Source organism: Phyllobates terribilis, unplaced genomic scaffold (genome assembly GCF_046119375.1).
Source record: "Phyllobates terribilis strain yellow unplaced genomic scaffold, ASM4611937v1 Scaffold_7__3_contigs__length_470593459, whole genome shotgun sequence".
Taxonomy (NCBI): Eukaryota; Metazoa; Chordata; class Amphibia; order Anura; family Dendrobatidae; genus Phyllobates; species Phyllobates terribilis.
Genome location: NW_027362767.1, coordinates 31,350,696 through 31,372,264, shown reverse-complemented (window position 1 = coordinate 31,372,264; position 21,569 = coordinate 31,350,696). Strand labels below are relative to the sequence as shown.

The following is a 21,569-nucleotide window of genomic DNA, read 5'->3' as shown; positions in this document are numbered from 1 at the left end:
TACACAGTGACTCCACCAGCCGAATAGTGAGTGCAGCTCTGGAGTATAATACAGGATGTAACTCAGGATCAGTAATGTAATGTATGTACACAGTGACTGCACCAGTAGAATAGTGAGTGCAGCTCTGGAGTATAATACAGGATGTAACTCAGGATCAGTAATGTATGTACACAGTGACTGCACCAGCAGAATATTGAGTGCAGCTCTGGAGTATAATAGAGGAGGTAACTCAGGATCAGTAATGTAATATATGTACACAGTGACTGCACCAGCAGAATAGTGAGTGCAGCTCTGGAGTATAATACAGGATGTAACTCAGGATCAGTAATGTAATGTATGTACACAGTGACTGCACCAGCAGAATAGTGAGTGCAGCTGTGGAGGATAATACAGGATGTAACTCAGGATCAGTAATGTAATGTATGTACACAGCGACTGCACCAGCAGAATAGTGAGTGCAGCTCTAGAGTATAATACAGGATGTAACTCAGGATCATTAATGTAATGTATGTACACAGTGACTGCACCAGCAGAATAGTGAGTGCAGCTCTGGAGTATAATACAGGATGTAACTCAGGATCAGTAATGTAATGTATGTACACAGTGACTCCACCAGCAGAATAGTGAGTGCAGCTCTGGAGTATAATACAGGATGTAACTCAGGATCAGTAATGTATGTTCACAGTGACTGCACCAATAGATCACTAACCTGGTTTTGATAGGAGGAGACAGTTTTATCCATTTCTTCTTCCAGTTCGGAGACTCTTGTCCTAGAGGAGAAGAATTTTGTGAACATGTAGAGCCAGCAGAGATCGGGGACTGACTTCTGGACTTTTCTTACTTAACAGAGACGAGTTCGCTGGTCGCCATGTTCATCTTTTCGTCTGCTTTAGACAGTTTTGCCTCCTTCTGAACTCGCTCTTTCTCTTGGACGGTGAGTTTCCTAAAAAATTATAAACATATGTCAACTGTATTGGTAAGTGGATTACACAGGATTGGATGCAGGCTTTACCACCTCGCTGCCCTCTTTGGCGGAGCCAAAGCCAGAATCTGAGCTCCAGCTGATGTCCGGGCTGCAGTTTCTACCTGAGAACAGATCTGTATGAAACCTGGCACTCAAGTAAGAAATTCCAAAAAAAATGGATTTTAATTTTAGTACAATCCAGATAAATTATAGACATTTAGACCTCAATCAAATGAAATAATCATAAATATAGAACAAGAAATCAGACAAAAATCATATGGTCTTGTCCTAATACACATGTACAGTACAGACCAAAAGTTTGGACACACCTTCTCATTTAAGGATTTTTCTGTATTTTTATGACTATGAAAATTGAACATTCACACTGAAGGCATCAAAACTATGAATTAACACATGTGGAATTATATACTTAACAAAAAAGTGTGAAACAACTGAAAATATGTCTTATATTCTAGGTTCTTCAAAGTAGCCACCTTTTGCTTTGATGACTGCTTTGCACACTCTTGGCATTCTCTTGATGAGCTTCAACAGGTAGTCACCGGAAATGGTCTTCCAACAATCTTGACGGAGTTCCCAGAGATGCTTAGCACTTGTTGGCCCTTTTGCCTTCACTCTGCGGTCCAGCTCACCCCAAACCATCTCGATTGGGTTCAGGTCTGGTGACTGTGGAGGCCAGGTCATCTGGCGTAGCACCCCATCACTCTCCTTCTTGGTCAAATAGCCCTTACACAGCCTGGAGGTGTGTTTGGGGTCATTGTCCTGTTGAAAAATAAATGATGGTCCAACTAAACGCAAACCGGATGGAATAGCATGCCGTTGCAAGATGCTGTGGTAGCCATGCTGGTTCAGTATGCCTTCAATTTTGAATAAATCCCCAACAGTGTCACCAGAAAAGCACCCCCACACCATCACACCTCCTCCTCCATGCTTCACGGTAGGAACCAGGCATGTAGAGTCCATCCGTTCACCTTTTCTGCGTCGCACAAAGACACGGTGGTTGGAACCAAAGATCTCAAATTTGGACTCATCAGACCAAAGCACAGATTTCCACTGGTCTAATGTCCATTCCTTGTGTTCTTTAGCCCAAACAAGTCTCTTCTGCTTGTTGCCTGTCCTTAGCAGTGGTTTCCTAGCAGCTATTTTACCATGAAGGCCTGCTGCACAAAGTCTCCTCTTAACAGTTGTTGTAGAGATGTGTCTGCTGCTAGAACTCTGTGTGGCATTGACCTGGTCTCTAATCTGAGCTGCTGTTAACCTGCGATTTCTGAGGCTGGTGACTCGGATAAACTCATCCTCAGAAGCAGAGGTGACTCTTGGTCTTCCTTTCCTGGGGCGGTCCTCATGTGAGACAGTTTCTTTGTAGCGCTTGATGGTTTTTGCAACTGCACTTGCGGACACTTTCAAAGTTTTGCCAATTTTTCGGACTGACTGACCTTCATTTCTTAAAGTAATGATGGCCACTCGTTTTTCTTTACTTAGCTGCTTTTTTCTTGCCATAATACAAATTCTAACAGTCTATTCAGTAGGACTATCAGCTGTGTATCCACCAGACTTCTGCACAACACAACTGATGGTCCCAACCCCATTTATAAGGCAAGAAATCCCACTTATTAAACCTGACAGGGCACACCTGTGAAGTGAAAACCATTTCCGGTGACTACCTCTTGAACTCATCAAGAGAATGCCAAGAGTGTGCAAAGCAGTCATCAAAGCAAAAGGTGGCTACTTTGAAGAACCTAGAATATAAGACATATTTTCAGTTGTTTCACACTTTTTTGTTAAGTATATAATTCCACATGTGTTAATTCATAGTTTTGATGCCTTCAGTGTGAATGTACAATTTTGATAGTCATGAAAATACAGAAAAATCTTTAAATGAGAAGGTGTGTCCAAACTTTTGGTCTGTACTGTATATGATTATTTCCAGTACTGATGAATGTTTGTGATTGAGACCGCATTGTCTATAATTTATCGGGCTTGTACGACAATATGTGATGGGCGAACTCATGGATGTTCGGGTCCGTCGGGTTCAGACGAACTTTAAAAAAAAACTTTGGTTCGGATAACAAATCGGTACCCGAACTCTAACCCTTATCGGGACCCCATTCAAATGAATGGGGGGGCCCGAACATCCAGCGTTTCCCATGCTGTCACCTGTGTGATAGTGCAGGAAACTCTGGCTCTGATCGGCAGTAAGTTCGTTACTGCCGGTAAAAGCAGCTGTGACCGACAGTAAAAAGGTTACCGCCAATCACAGGCGTCGGCTGATGAACTCCGCTCACCTTATTGACGTCAGCGCTTGGCAGTTCTCACACTCGGCCGTGTATTTTTTACAATGCGACTATGGGATTAGTAATGGGGTGGTCTTATACATGCCTCTTCATTACTAACCCCTGGGCTTGATGTCAGCTGACATTACACAGCTGTCATCAACCCCACAAATATTACCCCGTTTGCCACCGCACTAGGGCAAGTGGGAAGAGCTGCCAGAATTGGTGCATCTAATAGATGCACCTTTTCTGGGATGGCTGCAGATTGCTATTTTTAGGCTGGGGAAGGCCAATATCCATGACCTTTTCCCAGTCTAAGAATACCAGTCCTCAGCTGTCTGCTTTAGCTTGGCAGGTTGTCAAAAATGTGTGTGGGGGGGGGGGGACCCCAGGCCGTTTTTTTAAATTATTTCTGTAAATAATTAAAAATAACACCGTGGGACCGCTCTATTTTTGATAACCCGCCAAGATAAAGCAGACAGCTGGGGGCAGCAGCTCGCAGCTGTCAGCTTTACCTGCGCTTGTTATCATTAATAGAGGGGACCGCACCTCATTGTCTTAAAAAAAAAAATGTGCCTGTCAATCACAGCCATACCAATACTTGTCATGGCTTTGATTGAGCCAGAAGTGCCGAACCCAAACAGTACCACGGACGTCCAGGAGAAGTCAGTGTTCGGGGTCAGTGCACAGTATGTGAGTGATGCCTCGTTACTCAACTTTTTGAAGTTAGATTCTGTATATTAAAATTGCTACTAAATGCATCCAAGGCCATAAGAAGGCAATATCCTACCGGTGCAGCTTCTGCTCGTTCTCCTGGTACACCTCCATCATGACGCTCATTTTCTGCTTTAGTTTCTCCAACTCTTCCTCTAATTGTCCCTTCTCATGTGAGAGCGACTGGCTGCTGTTCTGCAGATTTGTGATACACTCTGCACATGGAAAGAGAGAATTATCTACAAGAAAAGGAGGCCAACGATACAGTGATAAAAAGATAAAATATTGCTGTACCTGCCAGCTGTTCTTTCGCCTTTATTTCATCGGAAAGATTATCACACAGATGCTTCTTCTCGGATTCCACACTTTTCAAAGATGCATTTAGCTACAACACAAAGACAAGGATTAACGAAGATCCTGTCTGCAGCCACCACTAGGGGGAGCTCCCTGTATACAGAGATACATCATAAGATCCTGTTTACAGCCACCAATAGGGGGAGCTCCCTGTATACAGAGACACATGATAAGATCCTGTCTGCAGTCACCACTAGGGGGAGCTCCCTGTATACAGAGATACATGATAAGATTCTGTCTGCAGCCACCAATAGGGGGAGCTCCCTGTATACAGTGATACATGGTAAGATTCTATCTGCAGTCACCACTAGGGGGAGCTCCCTGTATACAGAGATACATGATAAGATTCTGTCTGCATCCACCACTAGGGGGAGCTCCCTGTATACAGAGATACATAAGATCCTGTCTGCAGCCACCACTAGGGGGAGCTCCCTGTATACAGATATACATGATAATATCCTGTCTGCAGCCACCACTAGGGGGAGCTCCCTGTATACAGAGATACATGATAAGATTCTGTCTGCAGCCACCAGTAGGGGGAGCTCCCTGTATACAGAGATACATGATAAATCCTGTCTGCAGCCACCACTAGGGGGAGCTCCCTGTATACAGAGATACATGATAAGATCCTGTCTGCAGCCACCAGTAGGGGGAGCTCCCTGTATACAGAGATACATGATAAGATCCTGTCTGCAGCCACCACTAGGGGGAGCTCCCTGTATACAGAGATACATGATAAGATTCTGTCTGCAGCCACCACTAGGGGGAGCTCCCTGTATACAGAGATACATGATAAGATTCTGTCTGCAGCCACCACTAGGGGGAGCTCCCTGTATACAGAGATACATGATAAGATTCTGTCTGCAGCCACCACTAGGGGGAGCTCCCTGTATACAGAGATACATGATAATATTCTGTCTACAGTCAACACTAGGGGAACTCCCTGTATACAGAGATACATGATAAGATTCTGTCTGCAGCCACCACTAGGGGGAGCTCCCTGTATACAGAGATGCATAATAAGATTCTGTCTGCAGTCACCACTAGAGGGAGCTCCCTGTATACAGAGATGCATAATAAGATTCTGTCTGCAGTCACCACTAGGGGGGGCTCCCTGTATACAGAGATACATGATAAATCCTGTCTGCAGCCACCACTAGGGGGAGCTCACTGTATACAGAGATACATGATAAGATCCTGTCTGCAGCCACCACTAGGGGGAGCTCCCTGTATACAGAGATACATGATAAAATCCTGTCTGCAGCCACCACTAGGGGGAGCTCCCTGTATACAGATATACATGATAATATCCTGTCTGCAGCCACCACTAGGGAGAGCTCCCTGTATACAGAGATACATGATAAGATTCTGTCTGCAGTCACCACTAGGGGGAGCTCCCTGTATACAGAGATACATGATAAGATTCTGTCTGCAGTCACCACTAGGGGGAGCTCCCTGTATACAGAGATACATGATAAGATTCTGTCTGCAGTCACCACTAGGGGGAGCTCCCTGTATACAGAGATACATGATAAGATTCTGTCTGCAGTCACCACTAGGGGGAGCTCCCTGTATACAGAGATACATGATAAGATACTGTCTGCATCCACCACTAGGGGGAGCTCCCTGTATACAGAGATACATGAAAAGATACTGTCTGCATCAACCACTAGGGGGAGCTCCCTGTATACAGAGATACATGATAAGATACTGTCTGCAGCCACCACTAGGGGGGGCTCCCTGTATACAGAGATACATGATAAGATACTGTCTGCAGCCACCACTAGGGGGAGCTCCCTGTATACAGAGATACATGATAAGATCCTGTCTGCAGCCACCACTAGGGGGAGCTCCCTGTATACAGAGATACATGATAAGATCCTGTCTGCAGCCACCACTAGGGGGAGCTCCCTGTATACAGAGATACATGATGACCACGTAGATCACCTACCATAGCAGCATAAATCAGCTTCTTAATCCTTTGTTTCTGGGGATCCCCTGAAAATAAAAGAAAACAAAAATTGATTATAATATTCTCCCTGCTATGCTATAACGAATAGATGGCAGTGATTACTGGCCGGACATTACCTAGGGGGTCGCCGTTTTCAAAATCCCACTTAATACTGGAGAGAACGTTGTCGTCTTCCTCATCATTGGCTTCGTCCACCTCTGAGCTCCAGTCTTTCAGCGACAGTAAATTTTCAATCAATGACTAAAAAATAATATGCATTTGTTAGATGGTCAACGCAGGAGGGGGATGGGGGAGGAGCGGTGATCACCGTCACTGCATTCATCCCCGCGTGCTCCGCTCACCTTCACCTGGCTCTGCCTGCTGCTCAGATCTTCCTCCATGACTCCCACGGACGAGCTGAGGATTCGGGAGTGCTCGGACAGCTCGCTGAATCTTTCCTCCCAGCCCTCAGCCTCCTTAGAAAGCTGCAAAGCAAAAAGAATTGGAATTTCATGGGAAACACAAATATTTACTTAAACGGATGAGGGGGGTGGTCTCTTTAATAAGGTGTTTGCTATTAAAAGACGTTTGTAAGGTCACAAGGTTCTGGTCTCTTTAATAAGGTGTTTGCTATTAAAAGAGGTTTGTAAGGTCACAAGGTTCAGACAAAGTATCTTTAACCCCTCGGTGCCACAGCCATTTTTTATTTGTACACTTTTGTTTTTTCATTTCCCCTTTATATATTTCCATAGATGCTGTCACATGGCGGCTGGTATTTTGCATGAGGAATTATATATTATTTTTATAATGTGTTGAAAAATAGAAAAAAAAAAAGTAGGGCAGAGAATGCAAAAAAAAATTAAAATCAACCACAGAGGTTTGTTTTGGTTTTTTTTTGTTTTTTTAATACATCATTTTTATTAGGATATTCAGAAAGGAAAAAAACATATAAAGAAAGATGAACAAAGCCAACATGAGACGTTAATCGGGAGCCCGTCCGCAGATCAGGCACATTGTATAGGCAGTAAATTGTGATTATAGCTGGCACAAGAAATAAACAAAGATTAAATATTAACAATTTAAAGTCATCATTGCCAACAATACGAAAGGAATTAGATGCAGATAATTAATTTGTTCTGACTATCTCCCATATTTTAGTTTACGTGTAATAGTCCTAAGTTGTTATTTAGATCCTCTAGAATATACCGTTCTGTAGAAGTGAATTTTGTTTTTTTTCAATCAGAGAGCAGCACGTTATAATAAACTGTCTCCATTTTGATACAAATTTGCCAGCCTGTTCCTTGTTACTGAGGGCATCAAGTTGTTCTATTCCCATAAAGTGTTTCAATTGGATTATCAGCTCTGCTATGGGGGGAGTATTAGGGTCTAGCCATTGTTTGAGTAGCTGTTTTTTTTGCCAAGAAGAGTAGAGTATGGAGCAGTTTTTTTGGGGGGTCTTTTGTTTCTTTGTAAGGATTCTCTGGGTTCCTCCAATAATGTAGTAGGGCTAAGTATGGAGAGAGGGTGTACCCTGGACCCCATATAATATGAATCAAATCTGAAACCTGATCCCAATATACCGTTGATTCAGTGCAGGACCATAGGCCTTGTATGGATGATGACATTTAGGGCATGCATTCAGTCTACTCGATAATGGATCTTTTTTATATTAAAGGCGTATATGGCCCCATGTATTATTTTATATTGAATTTCTCTCCATGTTTCATTTATAATGTATTTTCTAAATACCTTCAAGCCTAATCTGATCTTAATGGGAATTTCAACGTCTTCCAATATTTAAAGAAAATGTCAGGGTGTATCTTTAACAAAGTAGATTTCATTACCGAATAGAGATTAGATATTGAGGGGGTGCCCGTTGGGGATAGTAGAATGACATCCAATTCATTTTGGGAGGTCTCGAAAGTAACATCCCTTAAGTTTGATATAATGGGAAGTCTGATTTAGCCATGTTGGAGAGGTAGAGCATATTTACCCATACACTCTGGGTAAGTCAACCATCTCTGATCGGTAGGGTGGTGCAGATGACATATGTTCTCTATACCAGCCTGCTGCCATTTAAAGAATAATTTGTTTTCAATGCCCTGAGGGAATTCTGGATTCCGCCTTAGAAATTCTGAAAGAAAGGCCTTATTTCTTCCTAACCGCTTTCCAAGCGGAGATGGTGTCTTTAAAAGTTACTGATTTTTTGATTTCTGGGGGTAGGGAAGTGTATCGAGAGTGTAGACGTGCAATCAAAGTGAAGGGGTATGCATAGTCTGATTCCAAAGAGTACTCAGAGTATGTATGTCTTTTGTGGAGCCAGGCTATTATGTAGCGGAAGAGGCAAACGAGATTATAATTCCTGATGCTTGGAAAATTAATCCCACCATCATCTTTGGACGACATAAGTTTGTCTAGATTAATCCCAGGACGTTTACCCCTCCATATAAAATGACTGAAGGCCCTGTTGAGTGTAGTTACGTCAGAGTTTCAGCAATGGTAGAGTTTGGAGTTGATACATAATTTTGGAAGTACTGATCATCTTGACCAAATGTGCCCTACCCAAAAAAGACAAGGGCAAATCCTGCCATGTCTTCAATTGATTAGTGATTTTTTTAATGAGGGGGGGGGGGAATAATTTAACGTGTACAAAGAGGATGGCGAGCGACCTATTTTGATGCCCCAATAAGTGATATGAGAGGGAGCTATACTTACATCGTTTAAAGATCCTTTTGGGTAAAGTTTTACTCCCTTTTCAGTTAATGGTAGTAATACACATTTTTTTTTAGCATTTATTTTAAACCCAGAGTAAGTACCGAAATTTTTAAGTAAATCCATTACCAGAGGCAAATACAGAACGGGATCAGACATAAATAGAATGATATCGTCTGCAAAAAAAATTGATTTTTTTTTTAGTAAATTGAATGCCTGGAAAATTTTTAGGGTCCGATAGAATACGAACTAAGGGTTCTAGTGCTAGGTTAAAAAGTAGAGGGGACAAAGGACATCCTTGTCTTGTTCCCTTCTCAAGGGGGAAGGGAGTGGACAGAAAACCTGGGGTATACACCTGAGCTTTAGGAGACATATATAAATTGCGTATATAATTAAAGAAGGGGCCTGACAATGACATCTTAGTTAAGACCTTATATAGCCAATCCCAACTAATGTTATCAAAGGAAGGGAAAACGGGATCACCTCGAGTTATTTTGTTAAAGATCGATACTAATAATGGGGAAACCTCTTCCCTTAAAGATTTAAAGAAATCAGAAGTGTATCCATCAGGTCCAGGGGCTTTGTTTGGTTTTACATTTCTAATTGTATTAGTAATCTCTTCCAATGAGATAGGGTTATTTAATATCCATTTCTGTTCCTCTGAAAATAAAGGTAATTTGACCCTATCTAAGAGTGTATCGGAGAGGGGCAAGGCTTGTTTTGGATTTTTATATAAGTCCTTATAAAATGAGCCTAGGATCTCATTAATTGATTTAGGATTCGTGTGAATTACCCCGTTGGTATTTCTTAATTGGAAAATTCCCTGTGCGTTTTTCATCTTTCACTACGTTCTCTGTATGGTAACGTGGACACGAGAACTTTATTCTTAAGGTCAAAACAATTACAAAGAAACCAAATCTAGATTTTTTTTTATTTTTACTATTTTTAAAAATCCCCGGGGTTAATAGAACTGAATATTTTTTGCCATTTTGAAATTTTATTTATTGTTTCTTTTGCATAAAAAATAAGGTGACATTGTATCAGTTAGAAAGGGGCCCACCTGCTTGATGCTCTCCTCCAGGTGAGACGTCTCCTCCGCCGCGTCCTGGAGCGATGACTCCAGGCGGCCCGTGTTAATTTCAAACACTTTCTGGGTCGTGCGAGTCTGCGGAATAAGCGGAGGTCACGAGAGTGCGGAGGCCGAGTAAAAGCGGAGGCCATGTGAAACGGAGGCCACATGAGTGCAGGGACCGTGTGAGTGCAGAGCGGAGGGGTTTACTGCTGTTCATATATCAATCTCTCTAAATAAGACAATTCCTTCCATAAGTGCGGACCCAAGAGCCGCTCCGCCAGCCTCACCCACCCGCACTGGAAACACTTACCTCCTCCTTCTGAGACGTTTCCTTCTTGAAATTCTCCTCCAGAGATTTTATTTTCTCATTTAGATCTTCAAGCTGCAGAGACATTTACAGTAATGGTAACGAGCATCCTGCCGGTGCCGAGATCCAGATCCTCCGACCTCCGCCCATATATTACCATAATGTCCAACCTGTAACCTCGCTGCTCCTCCTCCCATATATTACCGTACTGTCCAGTCCGGACCCTCGCTGCTCCTCCTCCCATATATTACCGTACTGTCCAGTCCGGACCCTCGCTGCTCCTCCTCCCATATATTACCGTGCTGTCCAGTCCGGACCCTCGCTGCTCCTCCTCCCATATATTACCGCACTGTCCAGTCCGGACCCTCACTGCTTCTCCTCCCATATATTACCGTACTGTCCAGTCCGGACCCTCGCTGCTCCTCCTCCCATATATTACCGCACTGTCCAGTCCAGACCCTCGCTGCTTCTCCTTCCATATATTACCGCACTGTCCAGTCCGGACCCTCGCTGCTCCTCCTCCCCCCATATATTAACGCACTGTCCAGTCCGGACCCTCGCTGCTCCTCCTCCCATATATTACCGTACTGTCCAGTCCGGACCCTCGCTGCTCCTCCTCCCATATATTACCGTACTGTCCAGTCCGGACCCTCGCTGCTCCTCCTCCCATATATTACCGTACTGTCCAGTCCGGACCCTCGCTGCTGCTCCTCCCATATATTACCGTACTGTCCAGTCCGGACCCTCGCTGCTCCTCCTCCCATATATTACCGTACTGTCCAGTCCGGACCCTCGCTGCTTCTCCTCCCATATATTACCGTACTGTCCAGTCCGGACCCTCGCTGCTCCTCCTCCCATATATTACCGTACTGTCCAGTCCGGACCCTCGCTGCTCCTCCTCCCATATATTACCGTGCTGTCCAGTCCGGACCCTCGCTGCTCCTCCTCCCATATATTACCGTGCTGTCCAGTCCGGACCCTCGCTGCTCCTCCTCCCATATATTACCGTGCTGTCCAGTCCGGACCCTCGCTGCTCCTCCTCCCATATATTACCGTGCTGTCCAGTCCGGACCCTCGCTGCTCCTCCTCCCATATATTACCGTACTGTCCTGTCAGGACCCTCGCTGCTCCTACTCCTATATATTACCATACTGCACAGCCTTGACCCTCGCAGCTTCTCCTCTCATATATTAACTGTACTGTTCAACCCAGAGTCATGCTGCTTTTCCTCCCATATATGTCTGTATTGTCCAGCCCGGACCCCTGCTGCTTCTTCTCCCATATATATTACCATACTGTCCAGCCTGGACCCCCATTGCTTCTACTCCCATATATTATGGTACTGTTCAGCTCAGAGCCCCGCTGCTTCTCCTCCCATATATATTATTATACTGTCCTCCAGCCTGGACCCTCCCCCGCTGCTTTTCCTCCCATGTATTAACCATACTGTCCAATCCGGACCCTCGCTGCTTCTTCTCCCATATATTAACCATACTGTCCAATCCGGACACTTGCTGCTTCTTCTTCCATGTATTAACCACACTATCCAATCCAGACCCTAGCTGCTTCTCCTCCCATATGTTACCGTATTGTCCAGCCCAGACCCCCACTGCTTCTTCTCCCATATGTTACTGTACTGTCTAGCCCGTTCCCTCACTGCTTTTTCTGATATATATATATATTACTGTACTGTCCAGCCCAGACCCCCGTTGCTTTTCCTCCTATATATTACTGTAATGTCCAACCCAGACCCCTGCCGATTCTTCTCTTATATATGTTACTTTACTGTTCAGCCCGGACCCCCATTGCTCCTCCTCCCATATATTACCGCACTGTCCAGCCCGGATCCCCGCTGCTTCTTCTCCCATATATGTTACAGTACTGTCCAGCTCGGAGCCCTTCTGCTTCTCCTTCCATATATATTATTATGCTGTCCTCCAGCCTGGACCCCCAGCTGTTTCTCCTCCCATATATTAATCATACTGTCCAATCTGGAACCCCGCTGCTTCTTCTCGTATATATATTACCATACTGTCCAGCCTAGACCCCCATTGCTTCTCCTCCTATATATTACCATACTGTCTAGCACGCAGCCCTGCTGCTTCATATATATTATTATACTGTCCTCCAGCCTGGACCCCCTCCCGCTGCTTTTTTTCCCATATATTAACCATAGTGTCCAATGCGGACCCTCGCTGCTTCTTCTCCCATATACTAACCACACTGCCCAACCCGGACCCTTGCTGCTTCTCCTCCCATATGTTACTGTACTGTCCAGTCCAGACCCCTACTTGCTTCTTCTCCCATATATGTTACTCTACTGTCCAGCTCGGACCCCCTTTGCTACTCCTCCCATATATTACCACATTGTCCAGCCCAGATCCTCGCTGCTTCTTCTTCCATATATGTTTCAGTACTGTCCGGCCCGGACCCCCATTGCTTCTACTCCCATATATTACCATACTGTCCAGCTCAGAGCCCTGCTGCTTCTCCTCCTCCAGCTCCTGCTCCAGTTTGGCCATGTTCTCTTCCAGTTCCTTGTTAGACGCCTGTAGAGATTCCTGCAGAGCCTAAAATAAGGGTTAAGTATAACGTAATAAAATACCGGACCAGCAGGAGGAACATTCTGTCCTCCAGGTGGGGGTGACCTATTTAATTTGATACAGGCATCATGTGCCCACCCCTGTGGTCTATGAAAAGTACAACACCTCACAAGGACATTATGGTCTGCAATCTACTATTCTATGTTATCAGCCAACATAATGAATGACAGATGAGAAAACACCCGTCTCTCCATCAGGTGACTGATATCAGCTCCTCTTATAACGCTCCGGTTATACACTGCTGAGTTTAAAGGGGTTGTCCTATAATTAACACGTATCATTTATCCACAGAACAGATTATAAACTTGTAATTTCTGACACTCTCCCCATGAGACATCCCCTTTAAGATCACCCCATCAGTTCTTGCACTTTTCTCCACTCACCTTCTGCTCAGAGATCTCGGTCAGTAACTTCTGGTGACCCGATTCCTGCAACATCTGCTGGACTTCTTCATACTGAGGGAGGAAGATAACAACAGTCACTTTATCAGCAGCGTGCAGCCCCCATCTCCTGCCTCGGGGTGACCACCCTACCTGCTTCTGTACCATGCAGAGTTTCTCCAGGACTTCCCTTTTACTGCTCAAAGCTTCGGCGACCTGATTCCCGAGTTTATATTCCCGACCTGAAGATGAGAAGATCAAGTATGAACAGCAGGACAAGGAGCGAGCGGGAAGCTCATCAGGGGTCTCTCCGTTCTGCCGCCTGCCTGGCATTGTGCACTCGTCAGTATGGTAGATGGGACAGGTGCACAAAACATGGTGACAGGAGGACACCTCCGGAGGGTCTCTAGCCTCCCAATGCAAGAGTCAGAGCTGATTGATAACCCCTTTAAATAAACTGTCTGGAAACGGTCTGATGTCGCCCCTACAAGAAGCGGACAGACCCCTCTGACCAAACGAGGGCTGCAGACATGGCATCAATGGCCGCCCAGAACATACTGTGCACCTGCCCTATCAGAGCGGGTCACCTGTACCAGACGTGGAGAGCGGACGTCCGCACAACGTGAGCGCCACCTCTCATCACCCGCTGCAGCTGACAACCCCTTTAAGGACTTCTTAGAAAGGTTTACATCTTTAAAAGTTTAAATAAGGGAATAATTACTGGGGCGACCTCGGCTGGTCCGGACACTTACCGGCATAAAATCTGCTTTTAATCTAAAAAAATATATAAGAAAGAAACAGTCAGGCATCAGCAATCTATTATAAATATTTAATATTATATATCCGTATGGGATTAGGAAAGTATGGCTCTCTAGCGCCACCCTGAGCCACAGGCTGTATGTGGCACTGCAGCTCAGCCCTATTGACGTGAATGGAGCGGAGATACAATAGCGGATGAAGTGCGACGCCGTTTTTGGTAGAAACCATCCGCGTTTTGCAGATCCCATCGCAAGTAGCCAGAGCAATCCCCTAGGGAAGACGGCACTCAGGCAAGGTCCAAGCAGCTTTGTAATTTACCTCTTCTCAGGAACGGAGGGATTATTTATGCTATAGTGTACAGCTTGTTGTCTAGGTGCCGGCCACCGCTGCAGTCTATCAGAGGTGGCCAGTCTCCTGGGCAAGGAGCTCGTGCTTGCAATCATGCACTGAAGTAGGTCAGATGGCCGGATCCTGAAGCCTCCATGTCCTCCGAGGCCAAGCTCCTCTGCTAGCTGCACGTTAGAGGGCCCAGTACAGGCTGGCAGAGTGAACTGTCAATCTTCAGGAGAGCACCGCCCCCTGACAAGCAGAGAGGCAGAGGAGCGGTGCGCCCCCGAAGATCAGCACTTTAATGATGGTCGAACCTCTGGGACTCCTACTGATCCTAAGAATGAAGGGGGTCGCAGTGTTACATCACCTACCGGGACCTCCACGCATCTGACTGCCACTGGCCAAAGTAGGTTGGACGGACAGCGCTAAGTCCTTAATTCTCAGGATCAGTGATGGCCCCAGAGGTCGGACCCCCAGAGATCATTAAAGGGTTTCTCCGGTCAATATAAGATATAATTTATTGAAGGGACTTAAGAAGTGATGGGGGACTGACCTTAGGGACCCCCCTGGATCCCGGGTTATGAAATGCCTCGTCACAATGGTCGGCCATCACTTTATGAGACTCAGACATCTCCTGCATAGGAATGAATGGGGCGGCTGGACCCCCGCACACTCCGCATGCTATCACATGGATAGGGAGACGACTATTGATGACGGGACAAACCCTTTAAGTGATGTGATGGTAGTACCCCTTTAAGGAGGATTCTTTAGGACCCTTGGATCCCCATGTGATGAGTCAAGTGCTGTATATTATACAGCTCCCGATTATACGGATGCTGCTGTTATGGAATTGTAAGTCTAGTAATTCCCCGGATGCTTCACCCTCGAGTCCGATTATCCCCCTGAGGAATGTATAATCCGAGCCACCACTTACACATCGCATCGTTCTGCACGTAAACGCCAAGAAGGAGACGAATCCGAAGATGGCGGTGAAGATCACCACATCCCAGGGGCAGCCGAAGAAATCCGCGCCGGGCTGGAGGTCGTCCGGTAACAGGGACGCAACCTGCGAGGAAAGAAGAACCCACTGTAACAAACCCTCAGCTGTGAGAAATGTTACGGCAGGTGGCCTGCAGTCAGGAATGGGTGGCGTCCGTGTATGCAAATCCCCACGGCTGAACACATTCAGCAGCGCTGATCGCTCCTCCTTTGTTACAGTGTATCAGCGCAAGGAAAAAAGTTTCCGTTTTGATTCTTCAGCAGAGTGCTGAATTATATGGCTTGGATACAATTGTACCAAACCCTCAGCTGTGTGCACACTAACAAGAGTCATCTGATCTGCTGACAGCAAGCAGAGATGTTGAAACGATGCAGATCAGTCACATGTTCTAAAATTGAGGAAGGAAAAGACGGATCTGCAATTCCGCGACAAGCAGTCATTACAAAAGACCGTGGGAGGGGGACGGGACATTACAGTGAGGAGGAGAGGGAAGGGAGGTTACAGTGAAGAGGAGGGGGCAAGGGAGGTTACAGTGGGGGTGGGGGGAGGGACATTACAGTGAAGAGGAGGGGGCAAGGGAGGATACAGTGGGGGTGGGGGGAGGGACATTACAGTGAAGAGGAGGGGGCAAGGGAGGTTACAGTGGGGGTAGGGAAGGGGAAGTTAGTGGAGGTGGTGGGGCAAGGGACATTACTGTGGGGGGAAGGGACATTACAGTGGGGGTGATGGGGCAAGGGACATTACTGTGGAGGGAAGGGACGTTACAGTGGGTGGTGGGGGGGGGGCAAGGGACGTTACAGTGGGGGAGGAAGGAGGGACGTTACAGTGGGGGAGGAAGGAGGGACGTTACAGTGGGGGAGGAAGGAGGGACGTTACAGTGGGGGAGGAAGGAGGGACGTTACAGTTGGTGGTGATGGGGCAAGGGACATTATTGTGGGGGGAAGGGACGATACAGTGGGGTTGGTGGGGCAAGGGACGGTACAGTGGGGGTAGGGGAGGGGAAGTTACAATGGGGGGGTGACATTACAGTGGGGTTGGTGGGGCAAGGGACGTTACAATGGGGGAGGGGACGTTACAGTGGGGTTGGTGGGGCAAGGGATGTTACAATGGGGGAGGGGACGTTACAGTGGGGTTGGTGGGGCAAGGGATGTTACAATGGGGGAGGGGACGTTACAGTGGGGTTGGTGGGGCAAGGGATGTTACAATGGGGGAGGGGACGTTACAGTGGGGTTGGTGGGGCAAGGAACATTACAGTCAGGGGGGGCAAGGGACGCTACAGTGGATGGGGGGGGCGTTACAGTCAGGGAGGTGAGGCAAGGGACACGTTAATCAGGGGGGCCGTTACAGTTGGGGTTGAGGCAAAGGACGCTACAGTGGGGGAGGATAATCATTAACCAGATCTCTGCCATGAGAAATTTGTCAAAACCCGACCCTGCTTGTATGAATACAGCGCTATCACCGTGTGCCCCGCGGCGTGCCGGATATTCTGGATTATCAGACTGCGGGGCATTCATCTCTACTTGATGAAAACTATTGCAACTTTCTAACAAACTTTGTTAAAAAAAAACATCATCAGACTCAGATTTTATTTCTTGACTTAAGATGAAAATGCACAAAATGTAGGAGATCTCTTTGCTGTCAATGAATGTGCACACTAGACTCCCAATACAACAGCTGAGGGTTCGTTACAATTGTATCCAGGGTGAGTGGACTGATACATTGTACCGAGCAGTCAGGACCGATGTGCGCAGGCGCGGTATATGAGGGTGTCTGTACGGTCACTGCTGTGTTATATTGGGGGGCACGACTCCCACTACCGCCTGTCAGGTGTAATGTGGTCCGGGACTCACCCGCCGCACCGCCTCCGCCATACCCGCTCTCTCATATAACGCGCAGCAGCCGCATCCGCAGCCCTCAGTCACCGGCTGGACGGTACCATCTACACAGGAAGTGGGGCGAAGCGCTCTCCACTGGTCACACTACCAGCCGTCCACCCGGGAGCTGTATCTACATCCTTATACTCCTATCAGCCCGGCATTGTTATAGGCACGTTGTCTTGTGAGAGAATCTACAGAATTTACGCAAAAATCCCCCCCCTCCTATTCATTTGGTTTAGCCCAACCGAGCGTCACAGGAATAGGAAGGAGCGTAGCTGTACGTGTCCCTGGAGGGGGCGGGGCGTCTGAGGCCACGGCGGCCATATTGACTGGCAGCATGAAAAAATTAAAGGGCCAGTCCATGTAAAAACTTTCGTTATCTAGAAATGTCATCAAGGACCTTGTACAAAAGATGCAATAAGGCAAATTATCGATAAATGACTGTAAATAATAGAAAACTTAAATGTAATCCAGGATCCTTGGATAAAGACAGAATTATGGAAATGAACAATGACTGTAATGATCATTTTTACATAGGATTTTTGACACACTGGTTATTAATCTAGTGGTGCTGAAAGCCCCCTAGTGGCCTAATAGGCGATCATCAGATCATCAATTGGAAGATATAGAGTAATACAGTATTTCAGTGTATAGTACAAGCCAGCAGCAGATTTCTATGGAAATTAAAAAATGAAGTAAAATGTAATCAAAAAATATTTTAAGAAAAGTATAGAAGTTACATATATATCGTTCCCCTTTTTTCCCCAAGTTAATAAATAAAATGATAAATAAAAATGTGGTATCCCTGCGTCTGTAAAAGCCCGGTCTGCCAAAATATTAAATTATTTAGCCTGTACAGTAAAATAGAAAAGAAATCTGGAATTGCAGTTTTTCAATTTCTAAGTTACCCCCCCCACCTGTCCTCCCAAAAAAATACAATAAAGGCAATAAAAACATCACCAAATGCTATCAGCAAAGCCATCGACTCCAGGTGTCTCCTATGGCTGCAGAGGCAGAAAAATGAAAAAAAGTGTTATCTTACTGGTTACCAGTAACCCCAGTCCTTCTCTGGTTCCATATCATGCATTCACCACCATCCTGTTCTGCTATTGCTGCAGATCAGCAGAATTTGCTATTTCTCCATTAATATATTAAGAAACTGCTCAAGTAGCCATTCCCTTATGGAAGAATATCCAGTGGATCCAGGGATCCGGTGCGGAGTCTATGAGTAGACGATCAGTGTCAGTCTATAATAAAGATCTTTAGGGAATCGCTATTTATGCAATTTCCCACCAAACAAAATAACGTAATGAAATTCCGCACCGTTTTACCAAGAGCCACGCGGTGGGATTCGTCCGCTGATTCCTTATCTGCCTACATCCTTGTCTTATTCCGGCCAGCAGCAATCAGACAAAAGCGCTTTCCTCCCTATAACAAGCAGCGATTAATGATTAATCCCATAATCCAGCGCATCACTGCAGGCCCCTATATAACACTCAGGAAGCTGAGCTTTGTGGTGCTGTTTGTTTCCCTGAAGCTCCCTGTGACATCGAGGAATCATGGAAGTCGCTGGGATTGTTCCTACTCCGACTTCCATAACAGCAGCTCATCTCTTTACACGTTACCTGCGCTGATACACTGTAACAAACTATCAGGGCAGGAGAGAGCTTTGTCCTGCTGATCTCTGCATTGTCTACACTGGATACATTTGTAGCAAATTCTTAACTGTGGGAAAAAAAAATAAGTCTGTAGATTGTTACCATTCACTAACAGCAAGCAGAGATCTTACCATTCACTAACAGCAAGCAGAGATCTTACCATTCACTAACAGCAAGCAGAGATCTTGGGGAAAAAATGAAGAATTGTAACACAAAGGCCCAAAATCAACAAATGCATTTTATAAGTCATTTTTCTGTCTAGTCGGTGTTTTCACTTGTGGATTTTGCACTGAATTTCTCAAAAAGTTTCACAATGTTTAATCAATTTAGTGCTTACATTTTTGTGTTTTGAAAGTAATTATGTTATTACTCTCGAACTAAAATCTAGTACTATCCCTAACTCTAGTCCTAAGGCTAACCCTTGTACTAGCCCTAACTCTAGCCTTAACCATAGTACTATCTCTAACTCTAGTTCTAACCCTAGTACTATCCCTAACTCTAATCCTAATGCTAACCCTAGTACTATCTCTAACTCTAGTCCTAACCTTTGTACTAGCCTTAACTCTAGTCCTAACCCCTGTACTAGCCTTAACTCTAACTTTAACCCTAGTACTAGCCCTAACTCTAGTTCTAACCCTAGTACTAGCCTAACTCTAGTCCTAACCCTAGTACTATACCTTACTCTAGCCTTAACCCTAGTACTAGCCTAACTCTAGTCCTAACACTAACCCTAGTACTATCTCTAACTCTAGTTCTAATCCTAGTACTAGCCCAAACTCTAATCCTAATGCTAACCCTAGTACTATATCTAACTCTAGTTCTAACTCTAGTACTAGCCCTAACTCTAGCTCTAACATTAACCCTTGTACTATCCCTAACTCTAGCCTTAACCCTAGTACTAGCCCTAACTCTAGTCCTAACGCTAACCCTTGTACTATCCCTAACTCTAGCCATAACCCTAGTACTAGCCCTAACTCTAGCCATAACCCTAGTACTAGCCCTAACTCTAGCCTTAACCCTAATCCCAGTACTAGCCCTAACACTAACCCTTGTACTTTCCCTAAACCTAGCTCTAGTCTGAGTCCTGTCCTTCCCTTATCATTAACCACCTAACCAAAGTCCTAACCCTAGCCTTAATACTAACCCTAACTCTAGTCCTAATACTAACCCTAGTACTATCTCTAACTATAGCCTTAACCCTAGTAATAGCCCTATCTCTAACTCTAGCCAAAGCCATACCCTTGCCCTGGCACTAACTCTAACCAAAGTCCTAACCCTAGCCCTAGTACTAGCCCTAACTCTTGTCCTAACCCTATCCCAAGTACTAGCCCTAATTCTAGCTGTAGCCTGAGTCCCGTCCTTGCCCTAGCACTAATCCTAACCCAAGTCCTAACCCTAGCTTTAGTACTATCCTTAACTTTAGTCCTAACCCTACTACTAGCCCTAACTCTAACTCTAGTCTAAGTCCTATCCTTGCCCTGGCACTAACTCTAACCCTAATCAAGGTCCTAACCCTTGCCCTAGCAATAAGCCAAGTTAGAATTATAAAAAGTGTGTTAAAACTAGAAAAAAAAAAGACGCAAGTGATGAATTAGCCATAAACATCTGGACAATGTAAACCGCTTCATAAAGTAAACCCATAATAAATTTGGCACAAAAATAAAAAATGTCTAAAGGCAAATTTTTTAATCCAAAAGAGTTTCTTAGAAAGTTTTGAAACTTTTCAGTCTACCGTGATTTTACTTCTATGATGTGGGTGAGCCCCTCTAGTTATGAATGTCCTAAAAGGGTGCATGAAAAGGGTGACTCTACCATAAAAAACCATAAACGGCCCCCCATAAGCCGAGCATGTGACTGAGCGGGATGAGAACTTTCTCCCCCCAGTAGCACCTGGTGTCACACTCTATTAGCCAATCAGCCATGGAAATTGATTAAGCGGTGGTCTGTACGGTCAATATTCCACCTGCACCTACCTCCTCCTCCTCCGCTGCTACTGGAGCCTCCATAACATGTAAGTAAGTGTCCAGGGGGTCACGGGAGCATCTAGGACATGGGGGACATGCTGCCTGGGTGGCAGGGTCACTACTTCTGTAAGGTGATCTGCCTGGACACTTGCGCAATGCCGGGGGTGACACAGGTGGAGTAATGACAACCGACAGGACCCTAATCTGTCCCTGCAGGCGGGTTCTAGCAGCTGTCAGTTCTCACGTATTATCTACCTACAGCGCAGATGTAGCAGAGCTGAAGTTGTCATAAGTGCAATATTCACTTAGTCTGTTCATTCAGATCTTCTAGGATCAGTGTGGCGGAGGCAGCAAAGGAGGAAAGATAAGAGCAGCACAATGACATCCCCTTCATATAAGCGCCCTGTGGTGTAGTGTGGGTTGTGAGAACACGGGTCAACAAGTACTTCACACTTTCTAAACTGTGAAACATTAGCGCCCCTGAGTCCCCTCCAACAGTTATTGAACCGCTTACATTTTATTGTTTTTTTCCTGTTACTATTTTATTACCCTAGCCCTAAACCTAACCCTAGAACTAGCCCTAAGCCGAGTCCTAATGCTAACCCTAGTACTATCCCTAAGCCTACTACTATC

General features: G+C 45.5%; 1 protein-coding gene across 3 annotated transcripts in view; it reads right to left on the bottom strand.

Annotated features, from left to right (window-relative positions):
• MIA2 (MIA SH3 domain ER export factor 2) overlaps nucleotides 1-21,569 on the bottom strand; it is a 71,752-nt gene that overhangs the window by 17,097 nt on the left and 33,086 nt on the right. For all 3 annotated transcript variants that reach the window (XM_073638352.1, XM_073638354.1, XM_073638353.1), the window contains exons 8-21: nucleotides 15,372-15,503; nucleotides 14,101-14,122; nucleotides 13,502-13,590; nucleotides 13,352-13,423; nucleotides 12,825-12,935; nucleotides 10,369-10,440; nucleotides 10,047-10,151; nucleotides 6,637-6,759; nucleotides 6,412-6,535; nucleotides 6,275-6,321; nucleotides 4,264-4,354; nucleotides 4,046-4,184; nucleotides 842-943; nucleotides 710-770 (exon numbers count right to left, since the gene is read on the bottom strand). In XM_073638352.1, the coding sequence (XP_073494453.1) occupies nucleotides 710-770; nucleotides 842-943; nucleotides 4,046-4,184; nucleotides 4,264-4,354; nucleotides 6,275-6,321; nucleotides 6,412-6,535; nucleotides 6,637-6,759; nucleotides 10,047-10,151; nucleotides 10,369-10,440; nucleotides 12,825-12,935; nucleotides 13,352-13,423; nucleotides 13,502-13,590; nucleotides 14,101-14,122; nucleotides 15,372-15,503 (1,290 nt within the window). The remainder of the gene's footprint in view (nucleotides 1-709; nucleotides 771-841; nucleotides 944-4,045; nucleotides 4,185-4,263; nucleotides 4,355-6,274; nucleotides 6,322-6,411; nucleotides 6,536-6,636; nucleotides 6,760-10,046; nucleotides 10,152-10,368; nucleotides 10,441-12,824; nucleotides 12,936-13,351; nucleotides 13,424-13,501; nucleotides 13,591-14,100; nucleotides 14,123-15,371; nucleotides 15,504-21,569) is intronic.